Raw genomic sequence first — 22,142 nt, 5'->3', positions numbered from 1 at the left:
TACCAGACTTTCTGACCCACTTGCTAACTTCCCTCCTTAGATTCCCTCTACTAGCAGCTTGCATTGGTCATCTTAAGTCTTTGGAAGGATAGTCCTCCACTGATCATTTAAGATTGGTATCATAGAGTGGAGGAGGTGGTAGCTGAATTAAGAAAAAAGTTATGGAGCCAATGGCTTGGTATGGATTTTAGATCATTGCATCTTTCTATCCCCATGGCCATTATTCTTCCTCTGCTCTAGTCTTGTTTTCTTTTAATAGGCCTTCAGTCTACCCCTAGTCCAAGACAAAAGAATGGTGTTGCTTATTGTCCCTTATTTTCTTTTTGTTTTGTCAGTTTTTTCCTCTTCGTTTTAGCTACTTTCCCTTTAAAGGGGTACTCCACCCCAAGACATCTTAACTCCTATCCAAAGCAGTGAGACCCCCACAATCTCGGTGCAGCACCCCAGACATCCGGTGCACGGAGCAAATTTTGCTCTGTGCCGGATGACTGGCTATGCGGGGTGGAGGAACGTGACGTCACGGTCACGCCCCACTCATTACATCATGGCCATACCCCCTCAATGCAAGGGGAGGGGGGGGTGACAGCCGTCACGCCCCCTTCCATGGACTTGCATTGAGGGAGCGTGGCCGTGACATCACGAGCAGGGCATGGCAGTAAGGTCATGAGCCTCCGGCGCTGAACCCGACGTTCAAAATGAACGCCGGGTGCAGCACAGAGATCGCAGGGGTTCCCAGGGTCGGGACCCCCGTGATAAGACAACTTATCCCCTATCCTTTGGATAGGGGATAAGATATCTAGGGGTGGAGTACTCCTTTAAGCATTAACTTATCATACTTGTTGCTTAAAACCCTTAGCGGCTTCTCCAAAGGAGGCCACAAACAGATATGTTAACTCATTGCCTATATCCTTTTTTCTTTTGTATTGACTGTTTAACCCGATAACGACCACCGACGAGGATGTCCAGGTTGGCGGGCGTTCCCGCACCTGGACGTCTATACTCGCGGGGTGCTGTGTGTGGCCGCGGCTGGCCGGGACCTACCGCACTGCCGGGAGTGAAGTTCACTTCACTCCCAACAGTTTAACCATTACAGCCGCGGTCAGAAGTGACCGCGCTTTTAAGGAGTTCTGACAGAGGGAGGAGGCTCCCTCTGTCTCTCCTGCAGCACCCCGGAGCATCGCGGGGTGCTGCTGCATACCTGGGCAGCCGGGGGTCCTACAAAGACCCCCAGGTCTACCCTGGGTATTGCCTGAAAGGACGTGCCAGAGGCACGTCCTAATATGCTGCCTGCTAGTGAAAACTGGCAGGCAGCATATAACTGCAATGCTTTGGAATACTAAGTATTCCAAAGCATTAAAAAGTGTAAAAATAAATAAATAAATAAAATAAAAGTGTAAAAATAAATAAAAATGTAATAAAAGTGTAAAAAAAAATAAAAAATAATAATAATAATAATATATATATATATATATATATATATATATATATATAAAATACATTTATTAAATTAATCTAATTAAATAAAATGCATAATATGTAGGATCGCATTGGCGGATATCCGCAGCATGTAATATGCTGCGGATGTCCACCATGTGATCCTACACATTATGCAGCAGTCACGGTAATGAGCTCGCTGCTGCGGCTGGGTAGCTTTGTGTGTCCACTCATAGCGGCGGATTTCCCGCCAGCAGTCATGAGCGGACACACTGAGCTACCCAGCCGCAGCAGTGATGGATATATTCGCCATGTGCGGGTGCTTATTCCCACAACATGGCGGATATATCCATCAGGAGCCTTAACTGTCACAGACAGACGCGTTATACTGCCAGCCGACCAAGGACCAATCAGAGTGGTCCCTGGTGCAGCCAATAACTTGTAGGGGTGCGGTATATAAATGGGGTCACTTGTGGGGGTGGGGGTACTGTTCTGCCCTGAAAGCCACCTCTCCTTCTGAGTCCTACCACGCGGCCAAGGAACCATATATGGCCAAAGCAGGGGTATTTCCGAACATGGGACAAGCAGCTAAATAAAATATAGGGTACATTTCTTTCAATATCAGAAGTGATGTACAAAAAATATGCCCCCTAAATGATGCATTTGTAAAAAAAATAGCAAATTTTGAATTTTTAACACTGACTTTGTAATAATTCCTGCCAAAAAACTATGGTGTTAAAATACTCACTGTACCCCCTAGCGAATACCTTGAGGGGTCTAGTTTTTAAAATGGGGTCATTTGGGGGGGGGGGGGGGGTGTTCCTATGTTCTACTACCTTTTAATTTCTGCAAACCTTGCAAAGCACACAAAAAAAGATGTACTTTTCAAATTTTCAAAATTTTCAAAATTTCAAGTTAAATTGTTAGGCTTCTAACTAATTTAAAATGTTAATTAAAAACAAAAAAAAATGACGTCAAAATAAAGTAGACATCTGAAAGTCTAAGTTTCATAAACTATTTGGTCAGTATGTATAAATATATGCAACCTATTAGTGTTAAAATAGCAAAAAATCTTAATTTTTGTAAAAATTTCATGAATTTTTGCATTGTAAAAAAAAACTACAAATGATATCGGCTTACTTTTACTATGTACATGAAGGACAACTTGTGACAAAAAAACGATGTCAGAATTATCGTGATTGGCAAAACGTTACCAGAGTTATTCTCTAATAAAGACAGACATCCCGGATTTGAAAAAACAGGCCTGGTCTTTCAGGGGCGTACAGGTTTATTTGTATTGGTACTTAACCCCTTAAGGACGCAGGACGTAAATGTACGTCCTGGTGAGGTGGTACTTAACGCACCAGGACATACATTTACGTCCTAAGCATAACCACGGGCATCGGAGCGATGCCCGTGTCATGCGCGGCTGATCCCGGCTGCTGATCGCAGCCAGGGACCCGCCGGCAATGGCCGACGCCCGCGATCTCGCGGGCGTCCGCCATTAACCCCTCAGGTGCCAGGATCAATACAGATCCCGGCATCTGCGGCAGTTCGCGATTTAAATGAACGATCGGATCGCCCGCAGCGCTGCTGCGGGGATCCGATCATTCATAACGCCGCACGGAGGTCCCCTCTCCTTCCTCCGCGCGGCTCCCGGCGTCTCCTGCTCTGGTCTGTGATCGAGCAGACCAGAGCAGGAGATGACCGATAATACTGATCTGTTCTATGTCCTATACATAGAACAGATCAGTATTAGCAATCATGGTATTGCTATGAATAGTCCCCTATGGGGACTATTCAAGTGTAAAAAAAAAATGTAAAAAAATGTAAAAGTAAAAGTAAAAAAAAAGTGAAAAATCCCCTCCCCCAATAAAAAAGTAAAACGTCCGTTTTTTCCTATTTTACCCCCAAAAAGCGTAAAAAACATTTTTTATAGACATATTTGGTATCGCCGCGTGCGTAAATGTCCGAACTATTAAAATAAAATGTTAATGATCCCGTACGGTGAACGGCGTGAACGAAAAAAAATAAAAAAAGTCCAAAATTCCTACTTTTTTAATACATTTTATAAAAAAAAAAATTATAAAAAATATATTAAAAGTTTTTTATATGCAAATGTGGTAGTAAAAAAAGTACAGATCATGGCGCAAAAAATGAGCCCCCATACCGCCACTTATACGGAAAAATAAAAAAGTTAGAGGTCATCAAAATAAAGGGATTATAAACGTACTAATTTGGTTAAAAAGTTTGTGATTTTTTTTAAGCGCAACAATAATATAAAAGTATATAATAATGGGTATCATTTTAATCGTATTGACCCTCAGAATAAAGAACACGTCATTTTTACCATAAATTATACGGCGTGAAAACAAAACCTTCCAAAATTAGCAAAATTGCGTTTTTCGTTTTAATTTCCCCACAAAAATAGTGTTTTTTGGTTGCGCCATACATTTTATGATATAATGAGTGATGTCATTACAAAGGACAACTGGTCGCGCAAAAAACAATCCCTCATACTAGTCTGTGGATGAAAATATAAAAGAGTTATGATTTTTAGAAGGTGAGGAGGAAAAAACGAAAACGTAAAAATTAAGTCCTTAAGGCCAAAATGGGCTGAGTCCTTAAGGGGTTAAGGGGTTAAACTGTTTAATAAACTTTTAATAAAAAAAAGGAATAAAAAAAGTTGTATTCACCTACTTCTTATATTCTGCCAGTGAAGGTCTGATCATACTGATCCCAGCTGTCAGCACTTCCCAGGTATGCCTGCTCAGCCAATCAGTGACTGCAGCAGTGTCTGCCCCTCAGGGCATTTATTTTGGGTTCAGCATGTCACAGGAACCAGTGGTGACTAGCAGGGGATCAGGTATGTCAGCACAGCAGCTGCTGGGAACAAGAGGAGGTAAGTATAGCTTGTTTAGTATTTTTACAATATTCCCTTGTAGGCTTTAATAGCAAATGAATAATGCTGCAGCGCATGTGTGAGTCAGTGCTTCTTTTATAACGAAGGACATGGCGCCTTGTTCTCAAGATAGTCCCAGTGGTCAGACACCCTTCTCCCCGAGATCTGACACTGATCCCCTTACATTTGTTTTACTCAGAAGGGCACATCCAGCCTCTATGTCAATAATTACAGGTGGCAATGAGTTACATTTTTTGGTGATGTTTTTGGAAGAAATTAGCTTTTCTTCTATCCCTGGATAACCCCTCACTCACTGCCACCTGTGATCATTCACATGCGCCGAAATAGCTACAGCGCTTACCAGGCAGATCACTTCATCTAAAACCATTCCTAAATTAATTCTCCAGCCTTTACTCTGACAATAAAAAATGGAAACTGAAACGTAACTTCTTGAAAAAAGAAACATGATTCAAGGACAAAACTGAGAGACTCACACAGGAGGATGGCAGCAATTCTCCAATCCTTAGTGCTCTAAAAGCATCAAAGAAAAGGAAGTACAAGATAACCTCGCTTCAAACAACCAACTACACACTAGAGGGCTAACCGCCCAACGTCTTCATAATAAAGATGGGAGACACCAGCGATTGTTATATCTTATAAGAATCTATTTAATAACAGGACATAGTCCCAACAGCTTCATAAAGACGGATGCACCAACAATATTAGATCGGAAATAAGTGTAAATGAAAACCAGCGCAGAGACATAGAGGGAGATTTATCAAAACCTGTCCAGAGGAAAAGTTGCTGAGTTGCCCATAGCAACCAATCAGATCGCTTCTTTCATTTTTAACAAGGCCTCTACAAAATGAAAGAAGCGATCTGATTGGTTGCTATGGGAAACTCCCTTTTCCTCTGCACAAGTTTTGATAAATCTCCCCCATAATCCTTCCAAGGAACTGCCCCACTGACCATTGCAAAAGGTCAATTGATAAAGGAGTAGTCTGACCGCTGGGACCCCCCGTGATCTCCTGCCCAGTGCCCCGGCTCACCTCATGAATGAAGCTGTATCGCCAAGGCTATCCCATAGAGATGCATGGAGGGGGCATCTCAGCTCCGTTCATGGGGAGAGCTGGGGCGCCGGGTAGGAGATGGAGGGGAGTCCCAGTGGTTAGACTACTCCTGCGGCTAGGGAATAGCATTTTTTAAACTGGACTACTCCTTTAAGACCAGATTAAGTCCCAGAGATTATCCGGGCAATGATGTCTCTCTATGTTGGACTAGGCAGCAATTCCTCAAAATTCTCTATCTGAAGAGAATCATGAAAGAGAATCAACGATTATATTCAAAACACCAGAACTGTACCTCTAGGATGCATTCAAACACAGCTAACCGCATCCATCCATTACCTCTTTATTGATCATATAGACAGTGTGGACCTGGAGACAGTGTGAGCCCACTGTGCTACCAAATGGGTTCCGCTTTGGGCCACAACCGGGAGCAGAGTCTAAGTATCCTCTAGGTTTTTACCTTTTATCCTGCTCCACAATGTGGAAGCTGGACTTCTGATGTTAGAGGGTAGTCTTGGCTTGGGTAGGCGCTTGCCCAGTGGACCTGATGGTAAAAATGCATTGCACTGGCGGTCTGCGTCATACACATGGATGTGGCAGAGACACTGTCGAATACAAGCAGGTGGTTAAGGCAGGTAGCACAGGATCAGGTCAGCACAGCAATCCAGGTCGGCAGCAGGAGAGTTAGAATGGTACGGTGGTGGTGGGGGGGGGGGGGGGGTCAGACTGAATCGGAACCTAGTAAACTAAACACAAAAACATTAGAATACAAAGATTATCAGGATCGGGATAGCACACTAATGCTAGGAACAGGTTGAATAGGTATCAATAGGCCAGGATAGGTAAATGTAGAATTAGAGTTGTGCCCACACTGGCCCTTTAAACTGCTACAAGTGACTGTGCACGGCCCCTATAGGCCACAAGCAGATATTACAGCAGAGGAGGCAAGAAGGCAGCCAGGACAGAGGGACGCAACACGGTGGGTAGAAGAGAGAGCAGAATGCCCCTGGGAGAGAGGAGAAAGATGCAAGGAGTTTCCTTACTGAATTCCCTTTGCAAATCGGCACCGCTTATCACTTATTTTGCAGTGAATTTTACTGTAAAAATAAGTGTCGGAAATAAAGGTCCCATTGGCTGATGGGCTTTAGTGGGCGGATTCCGCTGAAAGAATAAACACGTTTAAATTCCGTGTCGGAACTTCCTCTTCAAATACCATTTCCTTTACCCCGTGCCACTCCCAATACTGGTTGCCCGTTACTTTAATAATTCCATGAAACATTTTAGATCTCCAAAATGTTGCGCCTTTTCTTCTCTCGCCTCCGTCTAGCTCCATTTCGCCGACGATCTGAGATTAGCATCCTCAGAATGTGTTACTACAGTATCCACAGCTGTGAACGTGCCATAAAAACATGTTACTAAAGGTTTCGCAGGAAAGCTGGATTTTCCATTGCAGGTGCAATCCCGAGAGGTTTCACAGACTTTTATTGCAAATCTGTAAATATATTTATTTGCATTTATTTATTTATTTAAAAGCAGTCTATATCTACATCACTGCTTTTCATACTGTATGTCAACAGCTGGAGGCACACTGCATGGAAAACACTGATCTACACAGATACTAACCGGGTGACTGGCAGCTCCCATTGACTTTAAAGGGGTATTCCATGAAAAAACTTTTTATTTTTCATATCAACTGGTTCCAGAAAGTTAAACAGATTTGTAAATTACTTCTATTAAAATGTTTTAATCCTACCAGTACTTATCAGCTGCTAAAGTCGAGTAGGTGTTCCCGGGTGGTCTGATCCCGGGGGGCCCCTGCGATCACCAGGACGGGACCCCACCCCTCTCATTGAGGAGCGCGTGTCGTACGGCACACACTCCATTCATTTCTATGGGAGCGTCGATGAAGCACGAGAGTTGCAAAATTTCAGCCGTGAAATTTCATTTAATTTCAGAACATCACATTGTACGACTTCCTTCTCTGCGACTTTTGTGTGACTTTTTGTAAAATGTTGTCTACAGACAGTTTTGTAAACTGGGACTGGGCTGGTGTATGTTTGTGGTGTTACTGAGGTCTTTGTGGCAATTCTGCAACTCGTACATAGCACGTCATCATTTTCGCTGCATAGTGAAAATACAAAAGTGTGTACCAAGTCAATTTAGTCAAAATCAATTGAGCAAAAAGTTGCACAGTTTTTGTTTTACACAGAAAAGCCATGTACAAGCCATGATAAATGTCTCTCATGGTTTTTGGGTCAGTACTTTTAGCCCAATTTAAAAAAGGGTTCGAAAACAGAAAAAAGGGGCAAATCGTTCCATTATAGCTTTTCTTTATAAAGACCAAACACTGGCTCCACGATATAGACAAAAATAGAAGGGATACAAGGTCAAGTCCAAGACTTATAAATCGGTGGACCTCATTTTTCTGATAACTACACAGTGGATATTCAGTCTGTCAGAACTCGGACTTATAGAGGGCAACCTGTACATACAAGATACCTACTCGAAATTTACCCTGATATCCTTCTGCAGACATGGAAACTGCTTCAACCAAAACTACACAAATTTAGCCAAGTAGGGGTGAAAGGTTGAACGTGTGCATATGTTCTTGGTTCATTCTTTATAGTGTCAGGCTGAGGGTGTAAAAATACTAAACTAAAGGGGAAGCTTTAGCAAAACCTATGCAGAGGAAAAGTTGACCAGTTGCCCATAGCAACCAATCAGATCGCTTCTTTCATTTTAAGACGCCTTTTTTTTAAATGAAAGAAGCGATCTGATCGGCAACTGGTCCGCTTTTCCTCTGCACAGGTTTGGATAAATCTCTCCCTAAATGACTAAGGGGGCCAAGAACTCCTGAACACATCACTCATTTATCTTCTCCTGTGTGGTGTCATGTTTATTTGTATAGAATAAAAATTCAGATTTTTACCTGTACTTTTCTATTTTCACCATTGTTAGGCCTCATTCACACAGTAAAAAATCCATCCGGTGCCATCTCTAGATGGCAGTGCATTGCCGAGCGGAATCCATAGAAACCATTGACATGTCTATTCAAAACAACATGGGGGACATTTATCATCAAAAGTGTACGCTACTCTTTTTTTTTACCGATCTTTTTCCTTTTAACTTTTTGCTTAGCAGCGTGTAATTTATCATCTGTGTCTACCATAGATAATGAATTCCCCACTGCTGTGCACATTTGTTTGTTTTGCGCAGGGTAGAGAGGTTTTGTATGTGTGCTTTTGGTATGCGTACTTTTGCACCTAGAAATCGGGGTTAGCGCAATATTTTGCGACTTATTACAAACGTTGCATATGATAAATAAGGGTGCAGTGCATGTCTAAATCAGAAAACGGTGTACTGCTAGACAAAACACTATGAAACTTCTATTCAAAAAGTCGCATTTAAGTCGCTAAATTTACATAACTGTGACATTCAAGCGCCAAAGATAGACGGAAAAAAAGTCTATATTGAATGATAAATGTCCCCCTATGAGTCTGCTGCAACGGAATTACCGCTCGGGCATCCCATTATATGAATGGGCCTAACATAGTGTTGTGCCACACTGGGTGAGCTGAAGATTATCTTGGGTTGTGTTGTAAAAATTAAGTTACAACATTTTAAGCAGTGTCAACCGGACCTGAAGAGGACCTGTGGTCAGTACAAAAAAAAAATGGAGCTTTTCATATCATCTGTAGGCTTGGGTGCCCTGTTTCCAACATTTTTGTTATATTGTTGCTATGTTCCCCCCACTTTCCGGTCTTCATATATAGGATTTTACTATTTGGTTTGTTTACTTTTACCTGAATACTAAGTTTGATGTGAACTTTATTTAAAAAAGGTATGGTCTTAGAGGGGAAGGGTATGAATATGGGGTTGAGGGGCGAGAATCAGGCTCACATCCTAGAGCCCATTTTTAAAGATTACACTCATTAATGGAAGAGCGCAGATAGTCAACCAAATGGTAGAGTCCCCATATCTTAAAATGGGGGGGGGGGGGGTATGATAGAGCTCATACAGGTGTGCATGGAGCCAAACCTCCTAAGGAAGTAGCTTGTTTCATATAATGCTGTATGTATAGATGTATTTCCCACATTGTTTCCATAGAGGGGAAGCATCTCTTTATGTATGGTACCCAGTGAAGCTTCTACAAAGAAGCATGGAGGCAGTATAGCTCGGTACTAAGGATTGTACAGCCTCCATGCTCACTACTCTGTTTTTATAATAAATAAAAAAGACATGTCAAAAGTTTTATTAATCGGGGTCTCAGTGCTGACAAAGCTATGATTGTATGATTCTTTCCCCCAGCTCGCCACTCTGCAGGAGAATTAGCAGGGCACAGGCTCCATTATGAGATTGAGTTGTATTAGACTGTGGGCCGAGAAGTAAAGGGCATGGCCACACACATGTCCCGGCTATATCTGGAGGTTGGTGGGGGTCTTGGTTTGGTCAGACTTGGTAACCCATTATTATATAATTAAAATGGAATGGGTTGTCCAGCCCAAAAAATGTATCCCCTAGCCAGTGGTCAAACCCCTCGTGACCTCTAGAACAGAGCTTCTGCTCCCTCCGCATTCTGGAGCTGCAGATGCCCCATTGTTCAAGGGACCGCTGGAGATACCAAAGTACAGCACTCGAGTATCTCTGGGCTCCTATAGAAATGAATGGATGACGTGGTGTGGTGACCCAGTACAGGAGTTGTACCCCTGTACCCTAGCTGTCCTGTGTGACAGACTCTATGGCAGTGTCCCCTGAGTCTCCCCTTAATTTGTGTGTCATAAATGGTTAACAAGTGCCTCATGTTATATATGAGAATGCCTTTATAATGTTATATACCTTTAAATGTTGTTACCAAGTCTTGTAACCAGGGAAGGTGTCAGTGACCAGATGACTTGTGGGTGACCTATAGGACCCCTCCAAAGTCTCCCCCATATAAACCCTGGGAGGAGCTAGCTAGTCAGTTGAGTCTTAGCTGAGGAGCAGTATAGTCAAGACCTGAGAGTGTCTGGTGTCCTGAGGAGACCCAAGGCCTAGTCACGCAGCCATGCTTCCATCACCAAGTGCCTCACTGGTGAACGTCAAAGCCTGGTAAGCTACACAAGGGGTGAAGTCTAGTCAGTCCTAGTCAAGTCAGTCAAGTCTGTCTAAATTCAGCATGAGTCTGCAGCATTCTGTCCAAATCCACTACAAGTCCCAGCGAGCCCGCAAGTCTCTAAAGTCACTGGTCACCTCCTTGGGCCTAACTGAGCTGTAAAGACTATTCCATCTGTCTGTAAAGCTGTCGTTGTTCCGTAACTTGGCGTCGGAGTCATTATTTGCCCCGTGCCTAGCCCAGGATCCAGCGGCCATACCTCGTGTAATGCAGAGGTCAACCATGCCCTGGCATCACGAATACAAGGAGTTAATGCCATCTGTCCCTAGGTTAATGACATCTGCCCTACATCACTCCCTCACCACAGTGGCATCTACAGCTCCAACGAGAGCCAGGAGATCGTGGGTGTCCCAGCTGTAAATTTGGTGGATAGGAGTTTTTTTTTTTTGTTTTTTTTGCTGGACAACCCCTATAAAATAAGAATATGGATTAAAAAGAGTGCAAAAAAAAAAAATGACTTACCATCTTCAGTGTTTCATCTTTAAGCAGCCACATACCCCTGACTCCGTCATGACTGGGTCATGACTCTGACCCCTTACATGGAAAATTCTTACCTATTAGATAATGTTTTATCCACACAGCAGCTTCTTAAGTGTCATAAGTGTCCTATTTTTTCCCTTCTCTCATTTAACAGACCTCATTTACCTGTCAGCAGGTTTTGCAATATGAGCTTGAGAAGAACCAGACTCTGCACCTATAAAGTGTAATGGAACCTGTATAATGGAAGGTTAGAGAGCAAGCCAAGAAAGTGTGCAATGCCGGAGGCCACTTAATGGTTCAGGAATGCTGGTCTTAGACAACTTTTTGAGTGAATTATCGTGCAGTGGGGGTGTCCACATAAATGGAGGGAGATAACAGAACCACCGTATTTGTATCCTAAACCTCTTCTAGAACTGATGGCCCTGGAAACTTATCACTGGCATGGCGCAAGAGAAAAACACCGAAAATAAATGTGCAGGATTTATTACATATTTGATTTTATTTTTTATTTGGCAACTTGTGGCATGTGTACACATTAAAAAAATAGACCATATTTTGTAAAAAGCAATAGATACTTTAAATGAGCATATTTTTTTTTATATATTTTTTTTTCACTGACATATTTGCCATACAAATGATTTTTCTTTCTACAATATAGAAAACAAAATAGGTCACGTCAAGTGCAAAACATCAGTGGTATTTGAATTGAGCTGAAATGGTTAAAGTGCACGATCACCCATGCACCATAGAGATAGTAATTTTATGGTTGGAACCTATATTTGTGAGGGAGGCCTGCTAAATACTTTGTTTAAAGGGGTACTCCGCTGCCCCTGCGTTTGGAACATTTTGTTACGAACGCTTGGAGCGGGCGGCGGGGGTCGTGATGTCACGCCCATGCCTCTCGTGATGTCACGTCATGCCCCCTCAATGCAAGTCTAAGGGAGGGGGCGTGGCATCCGCCACGCCCCCTCCCATAGACTTGCATTAAGGGGGCATGGCGTGGTGTGACAGCACGAGAGGCGTGCCCGTGACTTCACGACCCCCACTGACCGTACCCAGCATTCTAAACAAACGCTGGGTGCTGCACAGCTGTGGGACCCCCGCGATCAGAAATATTATCCCTTATCCTTTGGATAGGAGATAGGATGTCTAGAGGCGGAGTATGCCTTTAAGGGCCAAAAAAATATTAGGCCGGGTTCACACCGGGTAAAATTTCACAACGTAATTACATTTCTGTTATTTCCTGGGTCGTAATCAGGAAATCAACAGCTGCATTTTTTATGACAGTTTTTTTTATTACACCTGAAAAATAATAAAATTTAATAGATTGCATTTTATGCAGTGTGAACCTTTCCTTACTTCCCAGCTTTAACATGTGCCTTTTATTATTGGATAGCTTTATTCCTACAATATGACGCTGGTTCCACTACTCGCCCACATGACCATCACTGTGACAATGCTATTCCCACAATGTGGAAAGTCACTTTCTCCATACATTTGTGTGAAATATTCAATGTCAGTCTTATGCACATAGAAAGCGACTTCTGGTTCACACTGTAGGCCATGTGGGCAAGCAATTGAACCATCATTGTACTATCGAAATAAAGCCGCCTGGTAAGAGAAGAAGCAGTGTGTCTGTTAAACAGTATCATGTAGCCAACATTTTTCCTTTAAAAGGAGTCATTCAACAGAATAAACATATAATAAACATATAAAAATGGGACAAACTAAGCTAAAAAATAAGAAGCAATACTCACCTGACTGTTTCTTACATGCTCTCAAGGTCCCCATAGATCTCCACTTCCTGGTCCCTGTCTCGACACACCGGAATTGCCATTAAGTCAATCACTTGGCACAGCAGCAGGCAGTGATCAGCTAAGCGGGCATCTACATTGTATAAAAACAGTGACCAGGAAGTGGAGATCAGCAGGACTTGGGTATTGTTGGAAAAGCAGCAGATGGGTGAGTATTGCTTTTTTTTTTATTATTCTTTTTAATCCAGTCTTCCTAATTTTCTTTTGGTTTTATTCCATTGGACAACCCATTCAACGTCTCAATGTTGGCTAGTAACCTCTGTCATACAAAAGGCCTTTGTATGTTATACCTCAGTGATGGGTATTCTCCATATCTATCGTATCTACAACCTAGGTAGAATTATATTGGAAACATGTTAAAAATGCTATTTTTGGATTCTGGAGAAGAGCATAGGAACCCAATGCAGATGTTGCCCATGGTCAATTTGGAACCCATTACTACAAAGTAACAGTATTAACCGTATACCTACAGTGTCGCTCACGAATGGTTTATTGACTGGTTATGCAAGGTCAAAATTACTATCTCCGCCATATGTGAGTGACCAGTGAACTTTAAGTTCTCATTTACACACAGTTTTCTCTCTCATATTTAAATGCAAAAGTGTCTATTAATGATTACAAGTCAGATTATTCTTTATAAGATATTCTATGTAAAAAAATACTTGTAACAAAAACAGGTGTTAGTGAAACAGCTAACTCTTAAAATACATCCTAGGAATGGTTTGCAGATGCTCGACGACATATTCCTGTATAGTTTCACCACCATTCTTCATGGATTACAACAACTTTTAATAAGGGGTGGTGCCAGAGACGGCAACAGAAATGGATTCCCCCCCCCCCCCCCCTCCAATGCTTTACACAAACTAACACAAAACATTTTGTTTTAGTGTAGTGTACACTATAGAAGACAAATATTGTCACGTTAATCATTACTAGATCTACCAACAAGGTAGAAACCATGAAATTAGACTACTGCAGCAAGAGAACTGGAGGTGGTACATTGACTTATGCTGCTCAGGACAGGTACCTCAGCTGACCTCCTATATAGACCACCCAGGAGTACACTGCTGCCCCCCATAAACAGGCAGCTCTGGCAGGCCAGTATGCTGGTGCCCCAATAATTGCTGTGAGCCTGAAAATTCCTGCAGGGATTGAAGACGCACGAGCTGAAAGGGGGTGTTCCACTGACCAGTGTTCGGAACTTTTAGTTCTAAATGCTGTGTGAGCGCTGTGGGGGTCGGTCATACCCCCTTGTGATATCACGCCATGCCCCCTCAATGAAAGTCTATGGGAGGGGCGTGGTGGCTACCACGCCCCCTCACATAGACTTGCATTGAGGGGGCATGACCGACCCCAGCATTGCGCACACAGCATATGGAACTAAATGTTCCCAACACTGGTCAGTGGAATACCCCTTTAAAAGACTGTCAACCTACCAATACGGACAACACAGGAAGAAGGTGGATTAGAGTCGCTCTGGTAATACTAATAGGTATATCCCTGAATTATAACAGTATCTCATGACAAAATCACTTGGGGTGTCAAGAATTAAAGTGGGTTCTTGATACTGGTGTTATTACTATTGGTCTCAGACATAAAGGCCGCAGCTTTAAGGTGTGCGAAAAAGGTAGTGCAGAACTAATGCAAACAGTACTGGAGCCTGTTTGGCACCTAAAGCCTCCATAATTTGGCCAAACATGTGGTTTTGGTGAGACTGGTTGACCATCTGATGTGTGTGGAAGCATCCCGAATCTCCACAGACTGCCCACAGGCAATGGCTTACTCCTCTGCATTTAACATACATCTACACTCGTCTGAGAACAGGAGATCTGAAGAGATTTCAGTGAATGTTCAGCTATCTATGTGTCTTTGAGTATTCATCATCTGCTAGCAACTACACATGCCTGTATATTGGAAGGGGATAGCCCATTGACAAACAAACATGTTTTGCCCCATGTAAAAGGTCCCATGTAAATAGGCTATACCTTAGGGTGGAGGCCTTTGACTGCCGTATACAACCCTGATGGACAAATGGTTACTGATACCGGATCATAAAGTATATCTCTGGATTGGGATGACGAAGATTGACTGCAAAGTATGAAAGTGAGCTCTCCTCCAGAAGGAAGGAAGCAGACCACCAGGAAGACATGACTGGTAGATAGAAAAAACTTTCTTGGGGACTGAGTTTTCATGCGCAGGATTTGTAACTGCGAATTAGTAGCTGTGCTCAGTAATTTAGTTTACATTGAAATCTGGAGTAGAAAATCCTGTGCATCAAATCTGCACATCAAATCTGCGTATGTGTGAACGTACCCTAACACAGAATTGGCAGCAAAAAATGACACCTACTATGTGTCCTTAAAACGGAAGACAGGAAATGTCTTAAATATAAGCAGCTAAACCTGCAAAATAAAGACTTCCCGCAGTAACAAAATGATTAATGAGTAATGTCATATCTTAGTCTTTGGTTGGATATCTACTTAAAAGTGGACCTGTCAGCAGAAAAACATGAGTGCAAAAAGCCCATGGCCACATAGGGATTCTCATCAGGATTCCGGGCATAAAATTGTATTTATATCCATAGTTCTTTCCAGTGATTTGACATAACTCTTTTTGTCTTTAGGCTCATGTGCTTAGATGGTGTTCCCTAGCACAGCAAGAGCCCAGGTAAGTCCAGCCTGATCTTGACTCTTGCCGTTTCGAGGAATGCCCCCTGTTTTTTTTTTTTTTAGCATAATGTGACTATGGAGATAAAATAGGTATCACCAGAATCATGATGAATAGCCCTATTTAGGCTTTTTTACACCCGTTTTCCTGCTAAGAAGTCCGGTTTAACAAAATCTCATTTACAAAATGTTACCCCTGGTTTTCCTTAATATGTTTCAAATGATAACAAAATTCCCAAAGGATTACCCCAATAAAGAGATATTTGACATGAGATAATGTTAAGTATTTTTAGCCTACACTCCTATTCATTTAGCATCCATATATAAATCTATTCAGCCTCAATACCATTTAGATTGCATTAATGCTGAACATACAGTATTTCATGTCCTTTCATTAAAAAAATACGTATCGTTGCTAACATCTAAAAGCTTTGTCATGGTCAGAGAATCAGTGCGTCACTGGAAAGAGATTTTTGTATGTACTGCAATAACACCAATACATGTGAGACAATGTGCACCATGTAGCCTCATCCATTAAATATAAACCACACTAAAGGAAAATCGTTAGGGAAAATCTCTTTTTGTCTGGAGCTGACCAAAGGGCTAAATCCTAGTGTAGCACCACTACAGGGAGACTGGAGAAATACAGACCCAATACCCAATGATATCAATGGGCTATCCATGTTACAAATGGACATGTTGGGTCCTAATGAGACAGATTGAGAGAGAATGACACACAGAAATAGGGAGGAGAGAGGACAGAGAGAGAAAAGAGAGCGAGAAATGAGAGAGAAGAGAGAGAGAGAGAGAGATGCCCTTTGTAACAACTCATAATAAACAAGGGTTCTGAGAAGGAGATCCTCCTATATTATTCCAGAGTTCCCTTTCTATGCCAACTAAAGTGGGTTTCTATACCAGATAACCCATTTAAGGCTACTACAACAGATAAGGTCATCAATAGGATAGGTTATCATTATCTGATGCCAACACCCTGCTTCCCACTAATAAGTTCACAGTTCCATGACTCCCGCTACACAAAGAAACAGAACCAGAAAAAAACTACTCCACATATTGAATAGTGGTCAGGCCAGGGTACTGCAACTTAGCTTCCATTGAGGTAAATGGTAACTGAGGTGCAGTTACTGTATGGCAACTACAGAGAATGGAGCCAATCTGATATTGATTACTTATTTTGAGGATTGGCCATCAATAAGTTCTGACTGGAAAATCCCTTCATGGGAAATGTCAGAATTATGATTTAGCTCTACAGGCCATTGATCCATTTTCCCTCCATTAACATCTGTTACTTAACTAGACACATTTAAAACTACATTAAGAATAATACAGAGTCAATGGAACATAAACCTAGCCTTAAGCCCGGCCTCCTGGTCTAGTGCAGTGTTTCCCAACAAGTCCTCAAGGAACCCTGACAGTTCATTTCTTGAGGATTTCCCATACAGGAAACACATGTGCTAACTATATATATTTAGGAAATCTAACTAAAGCACTGGTGCAATGTCAAGGAAATCCATGACCTGTTTGGGTTCTCTGAGGACTGTTTAAAAAAAGTATTCCAGTGGATTTTGAGGCCCCTTTAAGTCAACGATCTATGGTGCAAACCAAAGTCAACAGTCCAATCGTCACCTGAAAGCAAAAATGATGTTTAAAGTTCACAGCTCTGGATAATCCACCCACATCTAACAATGTCTTTTTACCCTGGCAGGAGGCTCATTTTCTAGAGGTAAATTGATAGTGGGGGGCCCTTGCATGTTACAACTGAGCCCATTTTGCCATACATACTACTACAAAATGGAAGTGTTTGGTACGTATTCTAGAAATACAGATTTTATACAGTAAATACTTACTGTACTTAACAGTATATAGATCTCTGCCCATGGAAATTGAGGACTGAAACAGTAGATGTTCTCTATATATATTTAAAAGTTTACATTTACCTTACAGTAATCCCAATACGAATCTGATCAAAGAGCGTGACCAAGGAGAGATGTGGTCAGCAATGTCCAGTACTTCAGCTACAGTATATATGATTATCATTACATATACACAACAAGAATGGTGAGCGCTGATGTGTCTTATGCTAGAAAGGGCATGTACCACCAGATATGATGAATTGTGTTATTAAAGTGCTAGTCTGTATGGAACCCAATGGCACAGTTTTGGCATGACAATGGAGATGTCTTTGGATGTAGGGTCTGTTTCTTATTTTCAAATGTGACCAGGTGGTAGCAAACATAGGCACTTAAACTAATAGCTTCTCAGCATTGTCCTAAGACTACAGAAAACACACATATATATTCTAGTGCAGAGATATGCAACCTCCGTCTCTGTGCCCATTGCAGAACTTCAAGTAGACCAGAACATGACGTTCTGCAGCAACCACAAAGCCAAAGGAGAGCTAGACCTTTTTTTTTTTCCCTCCAAACAATGGATATTTTTGAAGAATATATCACAGTCAACATATATATATATATATATATATATATATATATCCACAGCTTCACATGCTTTGCAAAGTACAATGGCAGAATAAGGCAGAAATCAAGAATGAAGGAAAGGGGTAGACCTATCGGCTAAGGACATGACCCCAACAAGATGAATGCATGTAAACGATGCAATGTAAATTGTTCCAATGTATCAGTATTGCTTTAAGATGGGGATTTCCCCTTCGCATGATAGACAATGGATTCATATTTACATCTCAAAAGAAAGTAATGGCCTTGGATATAATGTGTAAGACCCAACAGTGCTCACCTCTTCTTCCTTATATACAGTAGTACAAACAAATAGGTATCAGGCACAATAAAATATTTTCCATCCATAAAGGGTCAAGTTGGATATCTGAAAGCATCTTGGAACAGACTGCCTGTTAGAAGCCACTGGAGACTTACTCTTGTGTCATATGAGTGAAGTGCTAGTAGTCACAGGGCTAGCCCTCTTTTGATTATTTAGACCTACAGCATGTATCTGTAGACTCAATACTTTATGGCATTGCATGTCGAAATAGGCATAAATTCACTATCGCAACCCAACATATGAAATAAAAGAGTATCGTATAGATCACTGGTCTCAGAATGTGGCCCTTGAGATGTTGCAAAACTTCAACTCCCAGCATGCCCGGATAGGCAACAGCTGTCCAGGCATGCTGGGAGTTGAAGTTTTGCAACATCTCAAGGGCCACAGTTTAAGACCACTGGTAGAGATTATAGGTGCTGCATTCCTTCCGTTGTATATGTTGAGAAACTGAACCAGTACATCGACCTCAATGTCATGGCATACGGTTGACCAGAAGAGCTATGAGGAAGGAGGAACATTGAATACTGGAGATCTAGATGTCCAACTACTTCATTGGAGATTGTATCGAACCCTACAAGTAACTTCAGGTATGTGTGTATTCCCTGTAATACTCCTGACAGACTCTTCCCATTCAAAGTCGTCACGTTACAGATCCTTACATGCACCAAGTCTTTAACCACCCTTGGAAAAAAATCAGCCGTCATCGTGATGTTTACCGATTTCTCCACGATGAAGAATAACCCACACTCTACATGGCAGCCAGTTCTTTTTTTCCTATATAATGCTTTATAACCTCCCCCACAGTCACAACATATCTCAGTTCTCCAGCAGAATAGACGCACATCCAATTAGACATGTTCATTCTCTTTTCGAGCTGTTGTTTAAAAGGGTTTTTTGTTTTCTTTTTGCATTCATAAAACACACATCGATTCTTCAAAACAAAGTTCTTTTTTTTGTTTCCTCTTTCCGCCGAACTGTCATCGGTGAAGAAGGTTTAATGATGTGCAATGAGTTGGGTTCATTATGTGTTTAGCCATCTGTCAAAAATGCAGCAAAGTGCAAGCATTCATAAAGGAGTCGAGTCATAATACAGGTTAAAAAAAAGATATATAAAAGAAAGAATTAGGAACAGGCTCTCCAAGTCCATGCAATGTCTTGTTGATACATTCAGGTTGTTACTAGCCTCCTGCGTCAATACCTATGCAGAGTCCGAAACTACATTCATTGGAACAATGACGCACAATGTGCTCGTCGAATAGGAGTTACGTCTACAGACCTCATCGGTAAGAGTTGGCCAGAAAGCTCTTCAGTGTGCTTTTTACTAAAAAAGACTCTCCCGGTAAATTCCTTGTATCTTTCTCATAGATTAACTATTTACTTATTGTATGTACAGTGCGGATGACAAGTTGCATTCATTTGGCAGTAGTAACGGCAGTGTGGGTATGCCATAAATAACGGAAATGCTTCGGTGGAGAAGACAAGGTAAAGTTACCATCTTATTCTTTTGGTAAACATTCATCGACAGTGTAGTTAATGAATTCTCTAGGTTTAGGTTAAACTCTTTCCACTCTTGCTGGGTCATAGGCATCTGTGGAAAACAGAAATATATACATTATTAACCTATTAAATAAACACTATTTGTCTCAGAAAATGTAAACGCTAAGTAATAGGCCAATTTGACCAATAGATCAAGAAAAGGTCTTCCATTACCGACAACGCCAAGACTGAGAAACCAACTTCAAGGAAATCCTTGAATCCCCGGAAGAAGCCTTCAGTGGTGAAACGTTGGGTGACGGAGGTCTGGTTATCTGGTCCACTTGGTAAATATTTTCATGCACTTTACTATTAGTTGGCTCTTTGCTTTGAGCTGATATGGGGGAACCTTTAGTATATACTTCCAGATTAGTTTTTCTCTTGGGGTTTTCTATTTTCCCCAAGTTCACTTTAATTATTTTTCTCTTGGGCTACTTATGGGGTTTCTTTCTATATTTGAATAGCCTGATCATACTAGTGAAGTATATTGAGCCCGCACCAGATGTCTTTTTCCTGCCTTTGTGGTATGGAGCTGTATCTCTGTTTACATATTTATTATTTGTTTTAAATGCTTTTAGATGTATGTTATTTTTGCATTTGTGTACAAATAAACTTGATATTTTTTTGAGACATTGGATCTGTATACGCTCCTTTTCTTTGGTGTATTAAATAAATAATATCACTAAATGCTGTTAAAAACAGCTCAGGTAAGATACCTGTCGACATAATTATGTAAAAAAAAAAATGTAATGAGAAAAATTAAAATAAGATAATAGAAAAAAGAACCAGTTTCAGTGTCTGATTCTAATCAGTAAAAACAATGTAGGTGATACATTACTTTTAAGTAGTCAACAGTTATACTAGTAATAAAAACAAGAAGCAGTACAGGTTGCTCTGTATACTAGACCAAATTCCAGACTTGATAAAAAAAAAAAAAAAAGCCGCAGCACTCATAATTTTAAAGAAAATCTGTCATCAGTGTCACAGCACTAGCCTCTCGGTACAGACAGGTAGTGTTGGTGACACTGATGATAACCATGCTTACCTGTTCCTGATACCTGGTCCCATTCCTCCGCTATCTTCCTCCATTGTTTTCATTCCGGAGCTGGCTTGGGGCAGGGCTGGAGCTTCTTGACGTCATCGCTACTGTTTGCATGCAGCAGGGCCCAGCAGAGAAACCCCAGTGGTGACGTCGGGAAGCTCCGCCCATGCCCCAAACCAGTTCCGGAACGAAAACGATGGAGGAAGATAGCAGAATAACGGATTGGGGACTGGTAAGTAAGGTTTTCATCAGTGTTATCTGCACTACCTATCTGTACGGACAGGTTAGTGCAGTGACACTGATGACAGGTTTCCTTTATGGTTGAAAATGGTGATTTTATTCATCGTGTCCCCACTCTTGTACATTGGCCCAGAGGTAAGTGATGATGCTCTATGCATTGCAGCTTACATTCACTTATACAGTTGGTGTGATTTGCACCTGGCCTGGTGAGCATATGATGAAATCTGAACTGGCCATTGAATCTGAATTGAATTGATAGCCAAGAGGATCACTTTTCTCTGGAGATCTCTATGATTCATCTAGTATGCTTCCTTAAAGGAGTACTCCGGGATGGGAAAATTGCCCGTCATACTGCCAGCAGTAAAAAAATAAAGAGGTACCTTCCGTCACTCCTCCGGTAACCCGCTACGGCCTCCGCCTCGATCCTTTTCTTGGTTGCCGGTGGTCGGCGAGTCATACTGCACTCAGCCAATCACCGGCCGCAGCAAAGTCCTGCCTCGGCCGGCGATAGGCTGAGCGGCAGTGTGACTTTTTTGGCCCCTGGCACCTGCTGCGGCCGGTGAATGCAGTATGCAGTATGACTCACTGACCACCGGCAACCAGGAAGAGGATCGCAATGGAAGCTGGAGCGGGTTACCGGAGGCACCGGGGGAGTGACGGAAGGTATGTACCTCTTTATTTTGTTACTGCTGTTAGTATAACGAGCAATTTTCTCATCCCAGAGTACTCCTTTAAAAGTACAACAATCAAGAAGCTTTCACGGAAACGTAATGAGGTGCCCCATTCTCTACTGGATATTATAAAATTCAACAACCTATATATATATATATACATAAGTATAGGACAAAACAGGACACCCGTTCATACAGATCCAAGGTTGTCATAACCCAAAGGAAACATGAGAAGAATGGGGTGGCATGGAGAGTTGCGAAAACAAGCCTACTTTGGTCAAATATTTAATCTTGCAGTGTTTATTTTAAGTGCAATACTTTTAGAAG

At 41.7% G+C, this 22,142-nt stretch overlaps 1 protein-coding gene across 4 annotated transcripts in view; it reads right to left on the bottom strand.

Moving 5' to 3' along the window:
* Positions 1 to 13,681: 13,681 nt before the first annotated feature.
* JCAD (junctional cadherin 5 associated) overlaps positions 13,682 to 22,142 on the bottom strand; it is a 148,405-nt gene continuing 139,944 nt past the window's right edge. For all 4 annotated transcript variants that reach the window (XM_056519423.1, XM_056519425.1, XM_056519424.1 and 1 more), the window contains one exon: positions 13,682 to 19,917. In XM_056519423.1, coding sequence (XP_056375398.1) covers positions 19,883 to 19,917 — 35 coding nt within the window. In that variant the 3' untranslated portion in view covers positions 13,682 to 19,882. The remainder of the gene's footprint in view (positions 19,918 to 22,142) is intronic.

The sequence above is a fragment of the Hyla sarda genome, chromosome 5 (genome assembly GCF_029499605.1).
Source record: "Hyla sarda isolate aHylSar1 chromosome 5, aHylSar1.hap1, whole genome shotgun sequence".
In the NCBI taxonomy this organism is placed as follows: Eukaryota; Metazoa; Chordata; class Amphibia; order Anura; family Hylidae; genus Hyla; species Hyla sarda.
Note: the sequence above shows the minus strand (reverse complement) of the source record. Positions and strands in the feature narration are given on the sequence as shown.